Here is a 15545-nt window from a genome sequence, read left to right as displayed (position 1 = left end):
TAGCCATATTATCTATATTTATGACACAAGTCTAAATTTTCCCTGATCTGAACTGTACAAGTCAGAAAAGATAAATACTTTTATATTCCTGGACAGGGAAGGAAATTGAGGCCCTATAAGGTTACAGGATTTGACTAAATTGACACAACAAAGTTCTGCAATGAAATGTGCGCTGAGACACAGGCTTCCTGCTTCCCAGTTCCTTTTATCTAGGTTATCTGTTTAAGTTGCCCTGATTCATGGAAGTATACATTATGCTGTAACCACACATATTTGGAAAAAGCAATAACTATTGCTCTCAATTTGCATGATGTTCACACTTAGCCTATACTCAGACACAAGTCATAGGTCTTAGTCAATAAATAATATTAACTGAAGAGAAGTTTTTCGCTTTAATAATTATTTCTATCCATGACCAAGGCAAAACTAAGACATCTGTAAGGCACAAGAAGAAAAAAAAAATTCTATCCTGTTAGGAAAATTTGGACAATGAAGGTAAATGACGTAATATTTTAGGAAAATTTGGACAGATTCCTGAAATTCCAATCTCAAAAATTTAACAAAGCTTAAAATTCTATGGACATACTTATATTAAAAATTATAACCTGAACACCAGACACAGGAATAGGGTAAAAAAGAAATCCACGCTCCCAGCCAGTAGATCCAGTAGTTTTTTTCTTTTCATGAACAAAATAATAAAAAGACTCAATTTTACTGGATCAAAATTCAAGACATTATATTTAATGTAAAAATACTGATTGGTTTTTTTTCCTTTTCTTTTCTTTTTTTTTTTTTATCCACAGGGACCTACATACCAACATTTGAGTGTAGGCAAAAGTTTTGCAACATTATAATAAAATACTACCCCAGAGCATTCTATGTCAAAACACAAAGTGAGAATTTTATATTACAAAATAAAAAATACCACAATACATTAGAGAGGCAACCCAGGATTACATTACAAAAATAAAAGAAGTGCTCCCAGGAAATGGGAATTTGTGGAGAAATTTGTTCCTTGAGTATAGTTCCATAAGGCCAATACCAGTTCACTTACATGACAAGAATATTCAAAAGGCCATAAACTATCCATCAGGGAAGACTGAATGAAAAGTCTGGACTTCTTTCTTTGTCCACCTACAAAGGGGGGGTTCCTCCCTGCATTTATCCGGGTGTATCTGAGAAGACTGAGTGGGCAACCAAACTTGCATCACGGCCGATAGGTAACAAGGCCTTCCACCCTACCCCCAGCAGAAGCCATGTGGCAACCACCAAAAGGACCAATAAAAAGGATCTCTCCCCTCCTAGCCTAGATGGTGTCAGTGGAGGCCTAGAGAGGAACCTGAAATCTCACCTATACCAAGTAGCAGCATGGAACCCCTCTCTTCCCAGGGTGCCAATGAAGCCAAGTGGGGGTGCTGGACATCCACCCCACACGATATTAGTGAGGTAGCTCCCCTTCTCCCACCATGTCACAGCAATTCAGATTAAAACAGATTAAAATAAGAACCAGAGTTTCATAACACAAGACCAAGAATTTCAAGGGCACAAAAGGAAATTACACATCAGACCAAGAACCAGGAAAACTTGAACTTGAAAAAGAAAAGATAATCAACACACATCAACATCAAGATCACACAGATGTTCAAGTATCAACAAGAATATAAAAGCAGCCATCATAAAAATACTTTAATGAACAATTACGAACCCTTGCAACAGCTGAAAAGTAGAAAGTCTCAGCAAAGAAATGGAATATATTTAAAAATGTGGAAATTTCAGTATTAAAAAAAAATTCATTGGAATTTTTAAAACTTTCAATAGGCAGTAACACAACATTTTTCAAGTGCTGAAAAGAAAGAACTATCATCCCAGAATTCCGTACTTGGTGAGATTATCCTTCAGGAATGAAGGAAAAATAAAGACAGTCTCAGATGAAGGAAAATTATGAAAATTTTTCACCATCAAACCTACCCTAAAATGATGGCTTAAAAAGTTCTCCAAACAGAAAGGAAATGATAAAAGAAGGAAACTAAAGCTATGAAGAAGGGGAAAAAAATTTTAAAGCAAAAACATGGCTAAATACAATAGACTTTCTCCTCTTCAGTTGTCTAAATTATGTTTGATGGTCAAAGCAAAAGAACATTGTATGACTTGGATGTCAGTGTATGTAGAAGAAATATTTAAGAAATAAACAGGGAACATAAAAGTGCTTAAAATTTGGTGTTTTAGGTCAAGCTGCTCTAACAATACCACAGACTCATTGGCATAAAAGGACAGGCATTTATTTCTAACAGTTCTGGAGCCTGGAAGTCCAAGATCAAGGTGCCAACAGATGCAGCGTCTGCTGAAAGTCCTCTTCCTGGTTTGTAGATGGCTAACTTCTTGCTGTGTCCCCCAATATGGTCTTGAGCAGAGAGAAGGGAAGCAAGCTTCCCCAAGCCCCTTCTTACAAGGGCACTAACACCATTTGTGAGAGCTCCACCCTCAAGACCCAAAGCCCCACTTGCTAATAACATCATTCAGGGGGTGAGGATTCCATCACAGGGATTTGGGGGGGACACATTCGGTCCACAACAGGAGGTAAGGTTTCTACATTCACTCAAACTCTAAAACACTGATACCAGTGGATCTTTGTGCTGATTCTATAATTCTGCAACTTCATTATGGTGGTAGAAGAGGTAGAATCTACTGAAGATATTCTGAATTCTGCACAGACATGTTCAGCTCTTGCCCCAGGTCATCAAAAACTAATGATGTACTGTATGGTGACTAACAAAACATTAGAAAAAAAAAAAAGTGAACCAAACTCCCAAATAAATCTCATTATTTCAGGCAAGGCCTGGATTCTCTGGAAGCTCATTTTCCGTCCTTGGTCTTCTGAGAGGTGAAGAATCTAGTGATTCCTGCTCCATCTCCTCTAGCTTTATTTCATGTCCCCTATAAAAATTTCTCATGCCGCCATCTACCTACAGTCTCTAAGTGGCACCCACTCCTACCACTGACAAAAAGGAACCCATCCCTACCCCTGTTACAACAAAATCCCCTATCTTATCTCACAAGAAGAGATCAAACCAAACATTGAAAATTAATTATGCTTACACCTCCCCAGAGATGGCTGAGCTGCTAAGATCCCTGTTTAGAAATAAGAAACAAAACTCACTCCATTTGTCCATCCATCCCACTTTTCCAAGTCCTTCTATTTTCTGATTGCTGGAGCTGGAACCAGCACTGGCCAAGCAAAATGGCCAAGAGTGGTATCAGATAACCAGGGCTCAGGTGGTTGGTGAAGAGGAACATTCCTATAGATGTGTCCATGTAACAACAGTGTACAACTATCTGTAGGCTCTGCACATGCTAGTAGAAATCAAAGAAAGCATGTATCCAAAGACTGTGAGCAGTGCCTTTGCAAAGTGAAAGAGCTCCCCCCACAACCACCACCATTTATTCAGTCACACTTGCCACGTGTACAGGCCCCTGCCCTGCCGGACACCTCAGTCTGCCCCAAGTTGGTTTTTTTCTTCTCCCCAGGCATATGCCACCAAGGGGTGGTAAGTAGGGCACTTACATTTTGTCTCCCACCTTCCTCTCTCAAGCAAATGTAACAATAATCTGTGACCTGATTTATCCATCTGTCTCCATGGAGTTAAAGGCGGCTTCTTTCAAATTTTCTAGGAAGTTTCATGACCACCAGTCCAGGTGACATCCTTCTTCTATCCCATTTCATTATCTCTGGGTGATGAGAAAGTAAAGACGGGAAGAAGATTCTCTTAAGAATAAGGCATCTTGGGAGGCAGGCTACCTCGGAATGCTGAGGGGAGCATTTCTAATACCTCTACATGGGGCTTCACAAACCTCAAAGTTGTTTCGCAACACATTAGGGCCCAGTTGTTGGTTCCAGTGGTGAATAAACGATTGAGAAAATATGTATATGACTTTGACCTTTTAAGTGGCAGGAAAAGCTACAACTGGGTCTTCAGGCCCCGTGCCTCAAAAAAAAAAAAAAAAAAAAAAAAAAACACGCAGCTTGTAATTCTTCCTCTGCCACTGACATGCGGTTTGATTCCCCCCACCCTATCTCACGTCCATAGTGAATTTTTCATCTGAAACATATGGAACGTGGGCCCAACCATCAGTCTGGTTCTCGCGGCGTCCCAGAAAGCCAGGCTGAACCACAGGGCAGCAGGGCGGGTGACCAAGCCTGTGCGTCCAAGAGCTCCGCTGGACTGGAGACCGAGACCTCTGCCTCAAAAACCCTGCTCGAAAAGGCTGGGGCCGCACTGGATCTGGGGCTGGGGCGGGCCGCACCATCCCTCTCGGCTCACATCCCAGGGACCTCCGACCGACCACAGCAGCGTTGGATTCGAGGCGCCATAGGGACTCCAACGGTCTCTAGCCCGCATTAACCCAGAGTTGCCTCCTTCGGCGTTAATATCTCTAATGCTCATAAAGACCGATTGTAGGATGAGCCCTCTGGGCCAGGGATACTCTGTGTTCGTTACACCCGAAAGCGGGACACAAGCCCGGAGCGACCGCCCAGTACCGCCGCCGGACCACAAACTCCAGGGCTTGCGGTGCTGGGCGACGAGTTCCTTCTGCGCCTGCGCGCAGAGCTTGCGCAGTGGTGAAGGCGGTGGGCGGGGCGGGGCAATGTGGGCGGGGCTAGTATCCTGCAGTCCCGGTGCTCTGAAATCCTGCGAGCCGGGGGAGCATTCTAAGCCGCGAGATTCCGGAGCGGGGCTGCTGGGCACGCTCCCTCACTCGGGGCCCCGACAAGCGCTCCGGGTCGGCGCACCCTATTGTACGGGAACGAACGGATTCTCCGCGCGCTTCTGGCAGGATTCGCAGGGCGGGGCCGGGAAATGTGGGAGCCGTAGTATCGCCGCTAGTCTGTGACGTCATCGAACTGCATAAATGAGATACCGCCGTAGACTTGGCGGAGCCCTGGCATCTCTTGCCAGCGGCCAGTGTGACATCACAGCGCCCTAGTTCTGTGGCAAGTGGGGCGGGATGCCTTTGAGCCGGCTCTGGAGGCACCAAGATTCCAGGGGTGGGGGTTGCGTATGCTCTCACAGGTTCCATTTTCTTGGAGCTGAGGTGGTATTTCTGCCTTTCCCCCGACCCTATGGTAGCTCTGACTCCCGCGGCCAAGAGGTCCGCAAGAAAAAAATGGCCCATCCTACGCCCCAGACCCGTGACTACATTCGGAAGGAGGAGGTGGAACCTTGATGTGTTCCTCTTGGGGAGAAGCCCCTCGAGCTGTTCTTCACCCCGAGTGCTACTGATCTCCCAGAGCGAGCCCCAGGAAGCTCCAGGGTGCCTCGAAGGTCTCTTGAGCCTTCTACCCAGCAGCAAAGAGGTCCCGCCGAGTAGTGTCCCGCCGAGTAGTAGCCTCCTCCCCCCCACACCCCGCCCCGGCACTTGGTCCTCACAGGAACAGCTAGCCTAGCGGCTTCGGGGAGGGCCCCAGCTGAACTCTCCTCTCTTTTCCTTCACTCCCGAAAACCGACCTAAGTCACACTGGGGACTGAGACCAAAGAAGTTTAATGTCTGAAGACTGGAGTCAGGGTGGGGGTGGGGATGGGGGTGGAGAGGAATGGGATCTTGGGGGGGGGGTGTTCCCTTGCAGCGTGGGCAAGCGATAAAACACATCCAAGCATTTCGGGCATTCTCATTGCCTTTTCTTGCTACCCGCACAGTGGGAGCTGGAAATTGCCTCCCCCAACCAGGTTGCCTGGGAATTGTAGCCTGTGTGGTGTCTGGGGGCCTGCAGCCCCAGCCTGCCTTTCCACTTGTTGTGCTGTTACTACGCAATCCCTGAAATCACTGTCAGGGTATAGACGCAGAGCTAGGCCTAGAAGTGGCTTCTGGGTCCATCAGAATGATAGTGAGCCACTGGTCGGGCAAGGCAAGGTGGAAGCACTGAGTCAGTGGAGGTCTTCTGAGGGTACACTGCCCCACTCTCAGCGCCTCTCTATAAACCCTGTGCCGGGAATCCATCCTTTAAGGATACACAATTGATATGGAAAGTCTCTCAACTGCAGGATCTAGGAGGGACGGAAGGAAGGGGATTCAGGTTACTAGAGGTGGGGTGGGCCAAAATGGGAAAACCTCGCCTGCAAACCTCCTCCATATCCGTGGTGGGTGGCTCACTGCAGAGGCTCTTGATGTCTTGGGGGCCTGGGAGGTGGCCAATGTGGGGGCTGCGAGGGCGGCAGCAGAAGTAAATCCTTGAAATAGGGGGAACACAGAAAAGAGCCAGGAACTGAGGAAGACGCTCTCACAGGTTCTCACAGGTGCCCAAAGCTTTCCCTGGCAGCTGTATATACCCAGGCACTGTCAGCTTCGAGCAGCCACGTCTCCCCGACCTCACGGAGCTCATAAAAGAACCGACGTGGCTCCTGCCATGGGCCCTAACATAAGCCATGGCCAAGTGCACACCTTAAGCGGGCACTGGCTGGCTAAAGCCGTCAAAACCCAAAATGCACTGACTGACCCTCCCTCTCTGCGCCCAGTTCTCTGGGATCCAGACTCCGTTTCTTTCCTGGGGAGCGTCCTTATGAAGCTGGGGGAAGAAGGGCTGTGATCTTGCTCCCCTAGAGGAGATCCCCCAACCCGGTTCAAACCCGGCAGTGGACAGTCCTCATTTGCAGTAGGCCGTGGGACCGGTCAAGAAGGTTTTGCGGGCAAGACCAAACATCTAGATGAGTGGTGGACGGGGCCTGCAGCGGAGAGTTCATCTAGAGAGTTCATCTAAATGAGCCGAGGGCAGGATGCAGTGAGGTGCCCCCGTCCCCGGCCGCCCGTTCAGGCGTCTCCAGCAGGGGGCAGCGTGGCTCCGAGGGAGGCCGGGCTCATCAGTGCGGGCCCAGTCAAGGCCACAGGGGCAAGCTGGGTTCCGGAACCGCGGAGTTCAAGCCCGCACTGCGCGGGGAGGCTTGCCCAGAGGAGGTGGGGACGGCGCCGTGAAAGGCTGGAGACTTTTAACTCCTACGGCGGGGGCTTCGTTTCTCAGGCCGCACGGCCCGGCCTGAGGCTGGGGCTTTGGGTCCCGGCAGCAGGGAAGCCCGGCCCAGCCTTGTACGGGGCCGCCGAGAGCTGGGCACGGAAGCCGGAGAGGCCGCGCGCTCGGCTTGGGAAAGGCCGCGGGCGCCACCGCCTGCGCCGCCCCGCGGTCAGGACTCTGGAGCTGGGGAGCCCCGCCCCGCCCCGAGCAGGAGAGCCCCAGGCGGCCTGGCCTCTAATTGTGGGAAAACTAGACGCCCCGGGGAAGGTTCAAGTGGTGGAGGGCGGACTCAGATTTCCCCTCCTAAACTTCCCGGGCCTCCCAGGGCGCCCGCCCCCGCCCCCGCCATTCCTAACAAGGCTTTAAAAACTGTAGGGAATCTTCGAGGGCGTGGAGCCGTGCTCCGGGCAGGGGACGAGCCCCAGGCAGAGAACTGGGTCTTGGGGATGCTAATGGGGGGGGGGGGTTGTAGGTTTGGGGCTTTGGGGAGGCAGAGGGGATTGTGCACGTGCCCCGGGTACTGGGGCCCCGGGAACAGAACTGGTCCTGAGGCTGTCTGTGAAAGGCATCCCTTTCCGTCCCCAGAGCAGATGCCAGAGGTCGGTACGGAACCTTTGGTTGGAGAGGTGGGTGACATTCTGTTCCCTTAGTGGATCCTAAGTGACCCTGGCACCCGGAGACGTGGAGATTTCTCACGGCCAACGTACCGGCTTGGCCGCAAGCCCGACTTCTTTATAACCCCCAACCCTTTGGAGGTGAGGAGTGGGGACACTGCGACCCAAGACCGAAGGAGGAGTGAAGTAAGAAAATAAACACGGGACGGGTTCCGAGAAAGACCAGTACAGGGAGAGAGGAGGCTTCTGCATCCACCCCAGCCCTAGCGCCTCAATAAGGCGGGGGTTTCGAGAAGCGGGACAGGGTGGGGAGGGTAGGGAAACCTGCTCCTCTCGAGGAAAGGAGCCTCCCAGTTTCCTGTGTTTGGGAGGGAAAACACCCATCCTGCAATGCCTGTAAAATAACCGTTTATTTCATATTTTAAAAAACTCCAGTGATAAATGTCTGTTACCGATGGTCAGCATAAAGTGCCAATCGCAATACAACGCCCTGCTCCTAGCCCGCTGCTCGCTCGTGGTGACCTGGCGGCGGAGCAGGGGAGCCGGAGACCGGGCCCCCTCCAGGCCAGGCCCCAAGGCCCCAAGGCCCCCGGCCCTGCCGTCGGAGTCGGAGCGCCGGGCAAACGGTCGCGCGGCGGTGCAGGGCGGGGGCGTCCGCGGCCCCGCGGCCCCGCGGCCCCAGGGCCGGGCTGCTGAAGCTGATACACGGATTACACTTTTGCAGGCTCCCGGGAGTGGGGATGGGGACGGGAGGAGGGGGTGGGAGCTGCGAAGGCGCAGAACTCCTTTCCCTCTCCCCTCTCTCTCCGCAGGCAGAGTTACAAGCTTATATGGTCAAAGAAAAAAAATAATAAAGAAAACGTATAAAATAACAATAGAAAAAGTAATACTTCTGGGAGAGGCGCCGCTACGGCTCCGCGGAGCTTTCGTTCTTTTTTAAAATGCATTTTCCCTTCCGCCACGTGAGTACCGCCTTTTGGCCAAGACTTTAGCCGCGTCCTGGGGGAGCCGCCCGGGCGGCTGGGGTCATGGCTCGAGGCGGGACTCTCGGGTTCCGCGTGCGCCCGGGACCCAGGGGACAAGTCTGGGATGGGGAAAGTTCCCGGGAACCCCTCATGCTGCCCGCCGGAGTCGCCTTCGGCTTCTGGTCCCTCCGGACGAGGGGGCAGCGTGACCCAGGGTACTGGTGACCCAGAGGCTCTCTTTAGCATTTGATCTTGGAGGTTTTGAGCTCCTTCACCTGTGAGTGTAGCGTCTTGTGGACAGCGAGAGTCCTGGACTGGCAGAATCCTTTCCCACACTCTTGACACTTGAAAGGCTTCTCTTTGGAGTGAATATATCTGAAAGCAAAAACAGAGAAATTAATCTTTGCAAAATGATGTAATGTTATAAACAGTTATCCAAGATCTCCTCCCACAGCAATGAGGTACTTGCCCTCAGAAGAAAAGGGGCGGTGGGGGGTACCTAGTGTGGAGTGGGCAACATGAGAAGTTTGTGAGTCAGGTAGGGAAGTGAAGCAAACCCATAGACCAGGTCTGACCCATCAGCTGGTCCGGCTAGGCCCAGCCCTGCCTTCCCCCAGGGACAAGCACGGTTTCCTTATAAGGCCTGGGTTAACGATGAAGGTGAAGGAGCAGACCTGGGAGGCGGCAATGGAGCTGCGCCGTTCAAGCTGGCAGCCACTAGCCACACGTTAGTTATGAAAATTAATGTTCAGGAAAACTGAAAAGTTAATCTCGATGTCTCACTAGTTTTACGTTTCAAGTGCTCCGTGGGGACACGTGTCAAGGGTCTCACTTTCCATCACCGCAGAAACTTGTATTGGACAGAGCTGCGGACGGGAGAGCAGGTGAGGCAGTTGTGCATGCCTGTCTGGAGCTCATGGAGACCGGACTTAGTCTTCCCAGGCCCTCTCCACCCATGCTCCAAGAACGCTGAGCCTTGTCGGGCTTCCTTTGCTATGTTAGAGAATTCCCAGAAACTGTGATGCCTGGAGCCAGAGCTGGGCTCACCAACCGCCTCATTAGGGAGGAGGACTGGGAGGACAGAGACAGACAGACAGACAGCTTTTCCGGGGGCCACCCGCAGTACCTGTGGTCCCGTAGGTGGTCTTGTCTCCGGAAGGCTTTGTGGCAGATGTCACAGGTGTAGGGTCGCTCATCCGTGTGCGTCCGCTCGTGGATAAGGAGGTTGTAGGACTTCGTGAAGTGGCGGCCACAGAACTTGCAGACGAACTCCTTCTTGGTCTTGGAAGGCAGGCGTCCCCTTGTGGGCTTCTTTTCTGGGGACAGCTTGGTTACATCCAGGAGGGCACCCAACCCACCAGCGGGGGACCCGGGGCCCTCCCCCCGGCCAAGCTTGGATGGATCTTCTTGCGTGGCAGCCAAAGCCAGGTTGGCAAAATCAAAGCGTGGCTTGGTCTTGAGCACGGAGGGGCCGCTGCCTCCCACGGTGATCTCAGGCTTCGGCTGGATGACGTGAGGAAACCAGGGAAAGGCAGGCAACTGGAAGCGTGTGTCCACCAGGCTGGACACAGCGCCAGGCACTTTGGAGAAAGAGGAGCGAGGCAAGTGCACGGCAGGGTAGCCCAGCGCCCACTGGTGCAGGTGCAGGGCGTGTAATGCACTGAAGCCATACAGGTTGGGCAGGTGGTCCGAGGGCACGGTGGGCAGGCCGTTCACTGCCTGAAGGAAGGAATAGTTGGTGAGCTGCAGAGACGGGTGAATGGGCACTGGAGCTGGCAAGGTTTTGCTGCCCATTGTGGTAGTTGCCCTCGGTTCTCAATCTCAATCTGCAAAAGAAAGGAGAAAAAGGAAGGGAGAGAAAAAGAGAAGTTCAGGGCAGGTGGTCCTCCTTCTGGATTCCAGCCCCACCACACCCTCCCTGTCCCCCAGGGCAGATGCTGAAAGTCTGAGACCCCACTGAGGGAACCCACTGCCCTCACAGAGAAGATGGAACCCTCTCTGATGCCAGGGCTCCCTCCAGATGGCCTTTGCAGAGACACACAACTTGCTACAGAAACCAGCGGGGAAACTAAATCCTAAGCAGCTCAATGAACTGAAGGGAGGGCCTCCAGCGTCCAGAGCCCTGAGAAAGGCAGGAGCACAGGGAAACTGGCTTGTGGAAATTTACATCCACACAAGCCTGAGTCAACACAGAACTGCAGTCTCCTGCAAAGAGAACAGGAACTTGGAAGCACACTTCCACAATCATGGGCAGATAAACAAACAGAGAAAAGCACAACGACAGATAAAACAGGGATTCACACGTTCTGGAGCAGTTGGCAACAAGGTGCAAAGATAAACGGAGATGATCAGTGTTGTGCTACCCGACAAAATGCAGGAACTGCCCGACTGTGGTCACACATGTGCATGTGAGCACACACATGCACACACAGGGGATCACACCCAACCCATGAGGGGCCTCACAGAGAGACAGCACACACACACACACACACACATCTCTATGTCTCCAGCCTCCTGGGCATTAAGCTCTACTAGCTGATCCTCAACTGGCTTCCAGAAGCCATGTTATCTCTCTCCTCAAAAGGCTCACCTTGGAAATCAGATTTGCTTTTCTGCCTCACTATTAATGAGCCCAGCTGACACCACCCTCTCAGCTCTTGGACTTGACTCCTTACCTCAGCCCCTGGGGCTCACCTTCTTTTCAGCAAGGACACTGACACCCACATTCATTTACTCATTCAGACATCCGCCTGCACACAGGAGGGAGCTTCAGTACCCTTCCGCACCCCTTGTTAAAGGGCTCAGTGTCTTTGGGTTCTCTGGATGTTTCCCTGTGCTGTGACACCTGGGCAGATGGGTATGCCCATGGGCTGGAGCACTGAGACTGGGCCTCGGCCGCTTTGTTCTCTGCCCCTCCAACTGCAAGTCCAGAATGCTGAAGTGACCAGCAGACGGGCATCTCCTGGCCGGCTTGGTCGGGGTCTCCAGCCTCCATGGACAGGCCAGGGCTCTGCAGAAGAGACCTTTCATCTCCACGCCTCCCAGACATTCCAAATTTTCAGTCTGTCCAGTGGAAGCAAAAACGGAGGAGGAAAGTAGAAAGAACACGGGGGCCTTGGGAGGCTCAAGTGCTGACCTCTTTGGGCCCCAAGCTGGGGGCTGCTTAAGAAGTCACTGTAGAAGGAGGTACTTGGGGAGCCCCTCTCCTTGCCCGTCTCAATCCCCTGCTGCCCACTTGTTTCTTTACTCCTCATTTCCCCCTCTTCTCTTCATCAGATTGCTCCTCTAACCTTCAGTAAGCCCCCCCTCCCTGAATGTGCAGGGTGCTGCTGTGCTCCTTCTGCGGGCAGACATTGACGCCGCCCAGACAATCTCCCCAGCCTAGCTGACCCTCGGTGGAAGGCCACAAGGCCCAGCCGGAGACTCCACAGCCTTTCACTGCCGCAAAGCTTTTAATGGGAGAGTTCCCTGCCCATTCAGGAAGGACTAAGGACAATCCGGACCCAGAAACGCTTTCCCTTGGAAGCTGGCAGAAGAGGTCACTGGCGAATAGTGGTCCAGGAGGGACAGAGGTTCAGCTAGGGGTGGAAGGTGCAAAACACGAAGAGTTTGCAAAAATTTTCAGCAGCAAGTTACTTAGCAATGGTCTGAAAACCCAGCGTCAAGACAGCAATTAATTCAGCCTCAGACTAGGGGAGGGACAACTCTACAGTGACCCTTTCTGGGGAGCAGGAGTGCCCACACGGGTGGAAGAACCTGGAACTTGGGACCAGTCTTCTCTGATGCTTTGCTCACTGGTACCCCGAAATCATCCTAGAGCGCTAAGACACTGTGAAGCAAAATAGGAAAGGGGCCAGAGAGAAAGCAGGCGCCCTTTGGGGTTGGGAGGAACGAGGAGGGAGAAGGGGGAAAAAACAAGATTCGCCAACTTCAAAGGTTGGCCCAGACTTAGGCGAGGTGAGCGCTCTTTGATTTGCTGTCACCTCTTCTTCCCCTCCAGGCGCTGGAAATCAGATCCTTATCTCCGGCTTCCCGGGGCCAGCCCGGCGCCACCCTGGCCCCAGCTTGCTCCTCTTGGTGCTCGGCCTACCCTCCGCCAAGCGAGCGGCAGTGGCGGCGGGGCTCTGGGCTGCACAAGGGCCCGAGCCCTCTCGCTGCCCGGGTGGGAAACCCACCAGCGCCGGGTACTAACCTGGCCTTTCCTCACCTACTCCTAGGAGCCCTGAAGACCAGGGGCTCCGTAGGGGTAGGGGGCGTTCGCCGCCATCACTGCTCTTGGGAGCCAACCTTTCCGGGCTATCTGCCCGATCTTGTTTCCCCCAACACTCAATTTATTTTCTTCAGCAGCGCAGCCAGTTTCTTATTTTCTGCCGCATTCGGAGGCCAGGGATCCCCAGGCTCTCGCCAACGACTTTCCCCGGGACGAAATTCGTTCGAAACGTGGCTCCTTAACACTAGTACCAAGAATGGGCCAAAAGCACGATCCGGTTTCAGGCGGTCAACTAAGAGAAAAACATAGTCTCACACTGGCCTTTCCACCCGGATAGGATGGACTTACTCCTAGCCCCTCCGCGTCCCGTTGCCCTGACTCCCGGGACCCTTGTGTGAACGCTTTAAATTTTTAAACACGAGGACCAGGCATCCACTTGGCAAGGAGCTGGAGCCTCGGGACCCGGGAGGTGCGGGGAAAGATCCCGACTACACGCAGCAAAAGCAATTCGCGCTTCCGAGCCTGGGTCCCCTGCGCAGTGCCAGCGCTGCTTCGCTCGCGCGGTGGAGCGCCCATCCCAGGTCTGCAGCCAGCCCTACGCCAGGCATTAATGAAGTGTGCAGTCTATTAAAGTGGTTTATTCGGGGCTAATTGAGCGTGAGCGAGTTAACTGCTTGCATTAATGAGGACCGAGCGAGCTCCATGAGCTTGCGCCTGAAGGAGCCCAGCAGCAACCCCAGAAAATCATCCTTGACATCGAATGCCCAACACACTCGTGGCACAGGCGTCCAGACCCCTGGTGGGAGGACTAACCACCAAGGGATACTTTGTTGAATTCTCCCAACAAAGGAGATCAAACGAACCCTTCGGCTAGGCGGCCATCCCCTGGCATTTAAACGCGGGCTGGTTCCTTAGCGATCTGTTCCCCAATCTTAATGAGACCGCACTCAGTTCGAGGAGCCCAGGATAGAACATCTACCCACCGGTCGTCCCCTGTCCCTGTCAGCCCCTTCTCTTCTCCCGGAGGCCATGGTCCTGGGAGAGCAACTAGCTTTGCACGTGGTTTCTGTTCCCAAAAGCCAGCGCACAGCTCTTAGCCCGGTTGAAATTTACCAAATTGTGGCAACAAAGGAACCCTCGGAGCTACTTTACACCCTGAGAGCCTATCCCGCCTACCGCGCGAGCTGCTGAAAAAGGACTTGGTGTGGGTTTTCATTCTTCGGATCAGAAACATTTCGGGAAAGAAAACAGTTCTGCAGGCAGCCCCTCACATCTTTCCCTCTTTCCTTCGACTTCCCTCTTCTCTCCCGAAGGCTGAGTTAAGGGATAGTCCGGGGAGGAAACGAATCCTTCCCTTATAAGCCCCAAACCGGAGACATTCAGGGCACCCACAGCGTTTCCACTACTTTGGCGTGCGTGTCTCCAATTGAGAAGTGTTCGCGCCCCCCTGCACGCTTTCCTGCACCGAAAAGAGAGGCGGGTTACTCCCCAGGCCCTGACTGCATAGAGCAATGAACCTAGAGAGTACACCCCAACGTCAGAGCAGGAGTGCGAGACTGGGTCAGGCACGCGGCCCTGCGTTCCCGGTGAAGCCGGCCTGATACCTGAGCGCAACTCCGAAAAAGAAAAAAAGAAAAGAAAAAAGAAACTTGCACGAAAAGCGCGACCTAGCTGGGGCATGCACCTGTCCCTGGCGCCGTCGGCTGCGGCCCTGGACATCCATCCACTCTCTTTTCCTTCTTCGTCAGCTAAAGTAGGTCAGACTGAGCTAGGCGTGCAGCTCGGGAAAGTTTGTGCCCGCTGAAGTTTCTTCGGTTTCTCAGAGGGGGGCCCACAGGCTGACTTCCGAAGTCTGCGGGCATCCCGCCGCGGAGTCCTTGGAGCCTGGCGGCGCGAGGAGCAGGAGTGGAGGCCCGCCCCCTCATTCCCGGAGGTCAGAGGCCGGAGACCCCGCGCGGGAAGTCCCGAGCCAGCACCCCCAACCACCCCGGGCTGCAGCTGCTCTCACTTTCACAAAGGTCCTGCAGCCTTCGTTCAGCAAGAGGAGCTTCCTTCAGGGACCCAGAGAGAGGAGACACCCGCCGCACTGTGACAGGGGACCCGGGAGAGCTGCCCGCATTCCGAACCTCGCCGAGCAGGGGCTCCCAGGACGGCAGTTACCTCGTTCCGCGGCGGTCCCGGGCTGAGGGCCTCCCTGGGGCTCCGCTGCGGGGGACCCGGGAAGCCAGAGGCGCTGGATTCCACAGGCACCCCCGGAGCTCTAGAGTCCTGGCCCCTCTCCGGCTGCGGGGACTCGGAGCGCCCGACACGCGGGAGCGCTCGATTGCCCCGGAGTCCTGCCCTTCGGGGGATGGTGAGCCCCGCTCGGGGCTCCCTGGTTGGGTCTGAACCGGGAGCGGCTGAGAACTTGCTGGGGAGAGACCGAGCTCCGACTCACTCATCCCTTAGCACCGAGCCGCCTACTTATTTTAATCCACCACCCTCCTCCCTCCCTCCCTCCTCCCCTTGCCTCAGGATTCCTCCCCTCCCTCTCCTGTCCCCCAACCCTGCCCTGCGCCTGCGCAGTGGGAGACAAAGTTTTGCTGACCGGGGCAGCCGACTTTGGCAGCTGCGCTCACGTTGCCCCGGCCTCCCGGGACCTGCGTCCTCTGCTTTTCAGTCCGGTGCGACCCCTTTTGCTTTGTTAGGCCCACGGGGCACCCCTGACGTGCTAGAGGAAACAGCCTCAAGCGGAGGAGAGCAGGCTGAAATTGCGC

General features: G+C 53.6%; 1 protein-coding gene across 1 annotated transcript; it reads right to left on the bottom strand.

Moving 5' to 3' along the window:
* Nucleotides 1-8005: 8005 nt before the first annotated feature.
* On the bottom strand, nt 8006-15256 carry OSR1 (odd-skipped related transcription factor 1). The gene is made up of 3 exons (XM_004745856.3): nt 14950-15256; nt 9706-10405; nt 8006-8954 (listed from the first exon to the last, which is right to left on the bottom strand). The coding sequence occupies exons 2-3, from the start codon at nt 10371-10373 to the stop codon at nt 8819-8821; spliced, it is 804 nt and encodes a 267-aa protein (XP_004745913.1). The 5' UTR covers nt 10374-10405; nt 14950-15256; the 3' UTR covers nt 8006-8818.
* Between the last annotated feature and the right edge of the window lie 289 nt (nt 15257-15545).

This window comes from Mustela putorius, unplaced genomic scaffold, assembly GCF_011764305.1.
Source record: "Mustela putorius furo isolate JIRA1106 unplaced genomic scaffold, ASM1176430v1.1 tig00537284_pilon_pilon_pilon, whole genome shotgun sequence".
NCBI classification, from domain to species: Eukaryota; Metazoa; Chordata; class Mammalia; order Carnivora; family Mustelidae; genus Mustela; species Mustela putorius.
The sequence above is the reverse complement of the archived record's forward strand: the minus strand, read 5'-3'. Positions and strand labels throughout refer to the sequence as shown.